The sequence below is a fragment of the Octopus bimaculoides genome, chromosome 18, assembly GCF_046866305.1.
Source record: "Octopus bimaculoides isolate indiv1 chromosome 18, ASM4686630v1, whole genome shotgun sequence".
NCBI classification, from domain to species: Eukaryota; Metazoa; Mollusca; class Cephalopoda; order Octopoda; family Octopodidae; genus Octopus; species Octopus bimaculoides.
Window position 1 is genome coordinate 51662441 of NC_142945.1, and position 10283 is coordinate 51672723.

The 10283-nt window shown below is 31.7% G+C and overlaps 1 protein-coding gene and 1 long non-coding RNA gene across 4 annotated transcripts in view; one reads left to right on the top strand and one right to left on the bottom strand.

The window, feature by feature from the left end:
• The first annotated feature begins 857 nt into the window (after positions 1-857).
• LOC106874730 (uncharacterized) lies at positions 858-5276 on the top strand. Its single transcript, XR_008266048.2, has 5 exons — positions 858-1001; positions 1870-1963; positions 2563-2651; positions 3617-3749; positions 4955-5276. It is a non-coding gene; the product is annotated as an uncharacterized LOC106874730 (long non-coding RNA).
• An 849-nt stretch (positions 5277-6125) lies between these two features.
• Positions 6126-10283, bottom strand: part of LOC128249843 (uncharacterized) — a 10356-nt gene continuing 6198 nt past the window's right edge. For 2 of the 3 annotated variants that reach the window (XM_089366296.1, XM_089366295.1), the window contains exons 3-6: positions 9721-9823; positions 8847-8944; positions 7700-7836; positions 6126-6219 (exon numbers count right to left, since the gene is read on the bottom strand). In XM_089366296.1, coding sequence (XP_089222422.1) covers positions 7739-7836; positions 8847-8944; positions 9721-9823 — 299 coding nt within the window. In that variant the 3' untranslated portion in view covers positions 6126-6219; positions 7700-7738. The remainder of the gene's footprint in view (positions 6220-7699; positions 7837-8846; positions 8945-9720; positions 9824-10283) is intronic. The other variant, XM_089366297.1, reaches the window with a different exon arrangement.

The window sequence follows — 10283 nt, forward strand, 5'->3', positions numbered from 1 at the left end:
GCTAAACAAGAAACGCACATACATACTATAATATTACTAATTGATTAATGGAGGCATTAATGTCTCATTAATCAATTCAAAATTAGTTGGAAACAGCTGCAGTGAATTGACACATTATCCATATGTATATATATATATATATATTTGAAGAAAAAGAAAGCAGTTGGGATTCTGGATAATTCTTTATTAAAGCCTTGTTCATTTAATCGAACACTTCGAGACAGAAATTTTAACCGAAATGATGAACGTTACCTGTTTTTTTATGCGAATCAGATGTTTTTTTATTATTTCTTTAGAAAGGGAGATTATTTCTTTGTTTTTTGGGGGAAGAAAAGGAGAAAGAGACAAAATGAGAGGGGGCAGAAATGTATATATATGTACATGTAAGTATACATGCATATATATACATACATATATATATATATATATATATATATATATATATATATCAATATCAATATATATATATATATATATATATATATATATATATATATATATATATATGTGTGTGTGTGTGTGTGTGTGTGTTTTTATACACGCATATATAGTATATTGTTTGCGTTATTAAAAGAGATTATTTCTTAACATGGATTTTTTTCTAACCCGGTGAGAATGTTCAATGGTTCCATTATTTTAAGTATTATTTATATTAATGCACACAGGTCAATAAACAATTTACTTGTTATAAAATATAATAAAATGAATTATCTACGCATGTTTTATTAAGCTGTGAAACAATTGTTTTTATATAAGGATTTCCATTGATTAAATGAATTTTATAATACTGGTATTTTCTCTGGTTATTTATGACTTTAGTTATATAACACATATTCATACCGTATATACATAAATAAATCAATATGCGTGTAAGCAAGCAGCTGTTACATCGAACTATATGTGACACACTCTCCTGAAAGTGTCCACCACTTGAGCAGACGTTGCTGGAACACGAAAATCTACGATGAAATGTATTATATACTTGTGTCTTCTCACCGTAGGTAAGTAGGCAAAAGAAAAATAAAGGTTGACCATCTTTTTCCCTATCAATTTCTGAGACTCAATGTAAATTGATCCTGACTATGTGTCTGTCTCTCTGTCTTACTATCTATCTATCTATCTAGCTATCTCTCTCAATCCCCTTCTGAATCTCTTCACCTCTGAATCCGTCTGTTTCTCGTTTACTTTTCTTTCTGTTTTCTCTGCCTTTTCTGCCCACATATATACATGTGTGTATGCGTGTGTACATAGAACGAGAGAAATAGCAATATATAATCTCACTAAACTTTCGACATATTTTAGTTAAAAAATAAATTTAATCAATGCTTTTTACAAACATTAATGAAATATATTACTAAAAAGTTTTACTTTCGAACATGGCTTCAGCAGCAACGCGATGCCCTGTGTCCGCTTATACAGAATTGCTCAAGACGTTTATTATATTACTTCAAGAAACTTACTCAATAAATATATAATTGTAAAACAAAAGAATACAGCCTGTCTTCTCAACACAAGCCTCTACATTGAACAGACTGGAGGCACAAAAATTATAAACTTTATATATTTCATAATTAGGGTAATAATACAAGCAAGTTTCAGATCAGAAAACTATGAAGATACGTACAAACTATATCAGTTTCTTTAATTATTAACTGTGTAATCCTATTAAATGTTCCCACAACGTCAGTAACGCAAAATAATTGTATAACAATAATTATAAACTTTTACTGTATCTAACAAAGCAAGCTTTATACATCCTAAATTTCCTCCCACAGAAAGGCAGTTGATATACTTATATACACATATTCATTTATTATATTCATTCAATGTTGTAAGAATTTTAAAGAACTTACCGTTTAAACTTTGTAGGTGCTGCTAAGAATATGTCTTGTAATTCCGAAGACCTATGCCCCGATGCCTGGATAAAATATCCAATAACAACGCATGATATAAACTACTGCCCGTACGTTTTTCCCTAGTTTTCGTTCTTACTATGCCTATCACGTCTATTATTTAAGTTTTAATTTATTTAATGAGTGATCATATCATCTGTATATATAATAATTAGGTTTTTAATTACCATGGTAACGTCTAGAAATGTTCAGCTAGATTGCAGTCCATTGAAGCTAAGAAAGTCCTTATATTAGTGTACATGTTACATAGAACGAAAGAACGTTAGTATATGCAATAGGTTTGAATCCAGAAAGAAAATATATTACAAAGAACAATGTTCAGTGGACTACAGATTATGCCATTCAAAGTTAGTTTTGTCCCTTACAGGACAGCCATATTATGTTGGCAATTAAAGTTTATTTTGAATATTATGATTTTGATTAAACTTTGTATAGTATAATTATAGTTAATATCTGAAGTATGAAAGACAAATAAGACAAAGAAATTTTCTGTCAAACTATAAAATGCAAAATAATGCAACACAGTTTTAAATAGTCTTAAATGGTACTCATTTCATCAGACAGCAGATTTTAAACTTATAGATAATGCAGGAATGATACTTTTATTTTTCAAAACTGTTTTCTACTGATGTATGATGTTTATTTGCAGACGAATTAAAATGTATGAAGTTTGTACGAAGAATCATCACCCAGAGTGTCTCGCTTTCTACATATATCTTTATCGCTTGTTATGTATTGGTAAGATATTTTGATTTTGTAAGATTAATATTACAAACAATATACCAAACAATATACATTTAAAAATTTACTTTAGGATTTCACTATGATGTCTATTAACATTCATTTACAAGTAGCATTTTAAATTACGGTATAAAATACGGCCATTAAAAATTATGTAGTTGCATATATTATTAGCTATTTAATATACGATGCAGCACTGAAAACATACCATACGGTTTGGTTCTTAACATTCCCAAATTTTATCCCTCTCAATTCGAATTATTCATAAATACTCGCAGTACCAATTATATACTACGGTATTCTATGTGAATTTGATGAACGTCTGATATTTACTTTTATCAATGAATATGACGAAAGTGTAGGAATGCAAAGTTAAATTGTGACAAGTACCGTAAATCCTCGAGTATAATCCGCATTTTTTTTCCCAAATTTAAAAGTCAAAAATTCTTAGTGCGTACTATATACGAGGTTAAAAATGAAAAATATCTTCTAAGCAATGTCCGAGTCTCACTTTGCTGTCCGGCAATGTTTATTCAGACGCATTTTGTGATGTCGGGCGCGAAAATACTTTAAGCTAAGCCTGAAAGCAATGAAGTCATAAAAGAATCATCCATAACTTGCAGTAAGCAACATTTATCAAAATAAAAGTATTCAGAACACAGAGTAACATGCAACAAAAACAATTTACAAACATATTTACATTCCCATATAACAGTTAAGAACATCACCATTATTGAATTACGCATAAGGGGTGCGTATTATACACAAGGTTTAGGTTTTTCAGAGGTACAGCCCCCTAAAAATCCCCTGCCTATTATACTCAAGGGCGGACTATACTCGAGGATTTACGGTACTTGGAACAATCCTAAGTATTTACTTGCCCCACCTTTGATTATTACCGGTTTATTATTTGGGGATTAACAACTTCAGTCTAATTATACTGATTTCTTCGCCTATTCCAGATCCTAAACCATTAGAGAGTCGTGCTTCGCCCTGCTTTATGAGTTCCTACAACATATTACTGATACATATTTTATTGATGTTGATGTGCTGCAATTGAAAATCACCCGAAAAGAATATATTTGATGTAATAATGTGTGTAAAAATATAATCAATTTCTATTTTGTTACATTCGATATGCACAATGTATTTATGTGTTATAGTTTTCAGTTGAACATATGCTTGTAATCTGAAACTGAGGAATTGATGTCAAACACTTTTCCATTAAAGTAAATCTTAGATGTTTTACATTCTGTGTCTGGGTAAGTCGCAGGTTCTCATGTCTTAGCCACTGTTCCGATATTTTAACTTTACAAGCATTTCTCACCACCTGTTGTGACATTATCATCAGCGTTCAAACAACTGAACATTTCTTGTCAGACTGTGGTAATTCGATGGATCTAAAAAGTTTGTTTTAAAATTAACCTTTTACTAATGCCTATTTCCTGGAAACATGATGATGAGCAGTCAAGCGACCACTTTCAGGGTTCAATGCACGCAATTTCTCAATATGATCATTGTCCCTTATCGAGGAATTTCGTCCGAATCAGGATTGGCTGTGATAGATGTGCTTCTCAATTAGAAATAATGGTACCATTTGAGACACTGTGCGACTCAACAAAGCTTCACTTTAGACGCCTAGCAAAATTAGGAAGAAGGTGTCCACAAAAGTTTTTCTCAGTTTCAAACAGAATTTCACTCAAACACGTTGCTTATTCAAATTTTGATTCGGCAACCTGTAACAAACCAAAAGGTGGAATCGATATGCATTCATTCTAGCAATTCTAGCGTAGACTAACAAGCGAATTGTGAAGAAGCTATTTATTTAATTGATAGCCAAGATTAATCATATAGGGAAATGTGGCTGTCATGGACCAGCAGCAGTTGATTGACGCCCTATTTGAATACAATTATCGGGTTTGAACCAGCCTTAGATGAAGGATTAATTTCATTTTTGTTAGGTCGTTACGCGGTAGGATCGCAGCGAGTACCGACTAGTATCAGTGAAAAGTGATACATAAGACAGACAGACAGACAAATAAATAGATAGAGTGGTAGGTAGGTAGATAGGTAGATGGATAGATAGATAGATTGGTAGGTAGATACAGAGATAGCTACTCCCTATAGTCATATAAATATTAATATCACAGTCATGTTATAATACATTATCATTGATAGCTGTTGATTTCCTATCCAAAACCATGACGAAACAATCCACAATAAATCGTCATTCACAAAGTTACAACAATTGTCTTCAATTCGGATTTTCAATGATAATTTTATTTTCAATCTCTTAACAGATTATGTCCTTACCACAAATCGAATCTGAAGCTGCAATTGTGAACAATATAAGGAAACCATATATACATACATACATGTGCATATATATATATATATATATATATATATATATATATATATATATATATATATATATATATATATATATATATATATATATATATATATATATTGATACATATAATATACACACATATACATTTATATTTATGTGCAAAACCAAATTTACGCTGTTGTATAACATTGATAATAAAGAGTTGTGGAGTTGAATTATAGCCAACCCATACATTTATAAATAAAAAATATCTGCTGCTGTAAAAACTGTGTCTGATTTAATTTTTCCAATGTAGAGAAATTGTGTCACTGACAAAACCAACTCTGTACGAAAGTAATTTTGACAATTCGTAAAATGAAGTTAAATAGAGTTTAACAGTTTGTGCAATAAAAAAAGGAAGAAACCATCTTCCATAGCCTAATGCCGCAGTCACATGTCTGAAACAAGAAGAGGAATAAAAGAACATACATATGTATATATATATATATATATATATATATATATATATATATATATATATATATATATATATATATATATATATATATATATATATATATATATATATATATATATATATATATATATATATTGTTTGCGTTATTAAAAGGAATCATTTCTTAACATGGACTTCTTCTAACCCGATGAGATCGCTCAATGTTTGCATTATTTTAAATATATTAAGGCAGACATGTCAATAAACAATTTACTTGTTATAAAATATAATAAAATAAATTATCTACGCATGTTTTATTAAGCTGTGAAACAATTGTTTTTATATAAGAATTTCCATTGATTAAATGAATTTTATAATGCTGGTATTTTCTCTGGTTATTTATGACTTTATATATATATAATACATATTCATACCGTACATACATATATAAATCTATGTATATATTCACATATATATTTCAGTATATCCGAAAAACGAAAGAAAGGGGAATTTGTTCAAAAACATTCAATCTTCACGCATAATTCCACAATCAGTACTCAGGAGGCTCCTTTCCTCAAGCCCCAGGCTCATCCGAAATAATCTTTACTCAAAATAGAGATATTTAATAGAAATAGTTTATTCAGGTTTTCACATTCAATCAAAAACCACAAAACAACACTTAGATATTTGTTATAATTTTATTTACATACATTTGTATTTCGCACATTTGTAATTATCACAGCTTCAGTACTAAGCGCTGACTGGAATATTAACTGCAATGAGAATAGAATACAACTGTTATTCAAACATTTGTATTGAAAAGATGTTTGATTAAAATTAGACTAAGGGAGTTTCTCGTAGATAATTTAGTATTGCCTGTCGTTAGTTTATGCGACATGTCGAGCGCACTAGCTTCCCACTAACCAGTCTCCGCCATGTTTCAATGCTACCTATTTATCATTTGTTTCAAGGTTTGCATCCCCCAGCAAAGGTTTCACACATGTTTAATAAGATTTGTTCCTTCTATTGTCATGTACTGGTTCTCACAACAATATTTAACAAACAGCTTCATTTTTTCCCTTCGCCACCTGCCCCACAGACTTAAATTCTGCTGCGTTGTTTAATTGTTTTTGTTAATAACAATAATTATATATTTCCATTTAATACGCTATTTGATAAATGTTTCGCCCAAAAAACGTTCTTCACTCTCCTTTACATATTCGTAAGTGATCCATTCTATTACTTTAATAAGTGTCCAGCATTCAGAGCCTTATAACAATGCGCTTTCTACAGCAGTTCTAAACGAAATATATTTTGAAGTCATTTCACTCTCCATATTGTGGACAGCTTGTTCCTTGCTGTCCATGCTAATTCAATTGTCATTTCATTATCTTCATTTCAGTTTTCTATCCAAACTCCCAGGTCCTTTTCACATTTCAAGATTGCAACCGTTGATGACATAATTTATTTTACTTTTCATTGATGCTATTGTCCCACAATTTCAACGAATAAAGAAGACGTGATTTAGTTTGACGTTTTACCACAATCTCAGTGATCTAACTAAAACAAATCCGAAAAGCTATTCCAAAACTATTGGAGTTGGTGTGGAAGGAAAAGTCTAAAGAAATATGCTAAGGGATCAATCAACCTTTCACCAATTTGCAAACTGACATGTTAAATATTTCCTTGAACTCTCGGAGATAAATCGACAATAGACTTCCCAAAAATAATGCAACAGATTTAGTCTGATATTACATTGGCACAATTAATGTTACAGTCAAATAATCAATATAGTAATCGTTATATTGCACTAACAGCACGCTAATATTTTAGTAACATTAAGGATTATCAAAGCAACATTACAGTATTATGTTATGATTAAGGAACTTGTATATAATATCGTTAGCCTACAGTGTATAATATATTTGTATTAATGGTTATACAGATATATCAGTGTATTACCAGAGTTATATCGAAACCGCATTATCGTGTATAATGAAGATACATGGCATATTTTCTGTTAATGATTCGCTGATACATCAGAGATTGAGACTTTTAGTTGGAAATAATAATCATTGAGATATTTCTATGATAATTTCTTGTTGATATATTCATGTTAGTATTATATGACCGCATTAATACTGTCAGATAATTCAATTGCCATTTGTATTTCCTACCGAAGGAAAATAGTTGAAAATATTGTGAAAGTAAAATATCAATATGAAATATCTGGTATTTAATAACTGTTCTTACATCAAATATATTCTTTTCATTTGATATTTAATTCCTCCATCACAAAAATATCCACAGAATAAGTATTAGTAAGACACAGTGTGAAACCTTAACGTGGACTGAAAGGATCCTTGACGTTTTAGTGTTGTTATCATTAGCTGGAATAAAAATGTGCGAAGCTGCTTAATTAGCTTTAAATTAATATTTCGCGAAATTATTAAACCTGGACGAGCATGTTAACATGAAATAAACACACAAGTAAATCTGTAGATTAATCGAGGTTATTGTCACATTCTAAGTGTACATTCTTGCAAGTTTAGTATATTCGTTGATAATATAATTCCCGACTTAGATCATTCAATGTTTTCTTGTTATCTACTTTACTAATCCATAAAAGCAACATGGTGGTATACAGAATTACAACGGAAACAGTTATGACTAAATACAAGCATACTGATATTTATATTCCCTCGCTTATTTTGGGCGGCGAGCTGGCAGAATCGTTAGCACTCCGGGCGAAAGGCTCAGCGGTATTTCGTCTGCCGTTATGGCCTGAGTTCAAATTCCGCTGACGTCGACTTTGCCTTTCACCCTTTCGGAGTCGATTAAATCAAGTACTGGGGTCGAGCTAATCGACTGCCCTCTCCCCAGAAATTTCGGGCCTTGTGCCTAGAGTAGAAAAGATTACATCGCTTATTTGAATGTTGATTGAATAGAAAAGAATCAGCAATATTAAAGTTTTGATTTTAGTTGAATGAAAAAAATTCAAGTTATTTCTAGTGAAGGCGCGTGGCTAAGTGGTTAGGGCATTCGGCTCACAATCGTAAGGTCGTGAGTTTGATTCCCGGCGACGCGTTGTGTCCTTGAGCAAGACACTTTATTTCACGTTGCTCCAGTTCACTCAGCTGGGGTTACACAGTTAGGAGTACACAGACACGTGTACCCCTAACGTAGTTCTCCCTGAGAACTACGTTAGGAGTACTCGTGTCTGTGGATTGCTCAGTCACTTGCACGTTAATTTCACGAGCAAGCTGTTCCGTTGATCGGATCAGCTGGGACCCTCAAGTTAGTTCTATAAGAATTTATACGAAAATATCATTTATAATTTAGTTCACTGCTTCACGATTTCTAAGAATATGATGTGAAGAAGTTTTTAAGACCATCTTACGAAAACACTCATAAAAATTCATGGCTTCGATGTTCATCGCAATCTCACAATACGATAGTCCGTTCTTTCTTGCACAAGTTCTAAGCATTCTTAATCGCCTGGAAAACAAACATAAATCGATTGATACAATTATTGAAAATTATTGCTTAACATAAATGGTTATATTTTGCATTAATTTTGAACTAAAAAATCTTAGTGAAATTGAAACCTGTACCATTTTAAAATGTATGATATAATTTGTTTATTTTTTGGTCGTAGGAGGCGCAATGGCCCAGTTGTTAGGGCAGCGGACTCGTGGTCATAGGATCATGGTTTCGATTCCCAGACCGGGCGTTGTGAGTGTTTATTGAGCGAAAACATCTAAAGCTCCACGAGGCTCCGGCAGGGGATGGTGGCGAACCCTGCTGTACTCTTTCACCACAACTTTCTCTCACTCTTTCTTCCTGTTTCTGTTGTACCTGTAATTCAAAGGGTCAGCCTTGTCACACTGTGTCACGCTGAATATCCCCGAGAACTACGTTAAGGGTACACGTGTCTGTGGAGTGCTCAGCCTTTTGCACGTTAATTTCACGAGCAGGCTGTTCTGTTTATCGAATCGACTGGAACCCTCGACGTCGTAAGCAACAGAGTGCCAACAACATTTTTTGGTGGTCTAATTTGTTTTTCTCTGTTTTATGATAAATACCTAATAAATTATTTGAGTGTTTTCAATCGTCTGCACTCCGCACAATTTCTAAAAATGTTCTCATATAAGAAATATCAGTAGTGCTTAACATTAGCTGCTAAATACTGGTACTGATTATTAAACTTAGTTAAATAATATCTTTACTAGATGTGCTAACAAAAGTAATATTGAAAATAAAAGGATATTTACGGACAGAAATTATAATCTCTTTCTCCTGTATCTATGACAGGATACCTTTTCCAAGCATCAGGACAATGTTTTTTATTCAGGCAATATTCCATCTTCTGAACATCTACAATTTAAAAATTATCGTTGAAATATAATATAAATTAAAACATTTAATTGCAGCCTAAAACCACATTATTAATTGGAAACTTTCATATCTGGATGCTTGTTGTCAGAAACAAGACTTTTCTACACTTGCTGATTTTTTGTGTGAGTAGGAAATTGTATTTTGTGAAGATTACTTCGTTAGGATTTTTGAAATTATTACATAATTGATAATTTTCTCATTTTTAATACATGAAATAATATATGGTTAGTATATTTCTATAATTTTTCGCAAATGATGAGGCATTAATGTTTTTGAATTTCGTAATTACTCAAGGTTCCTCGGTAGGACCTAAAATCAAATAGACATGTTTTTGGATATAAACCTAAGTTAGAAACAATTAGTGAGGTGATCAGAGGAAAGCATTAATAAGAAATCCGTTGGGAATACTGAGAGAGAGATTTATATTACGAAATATCTG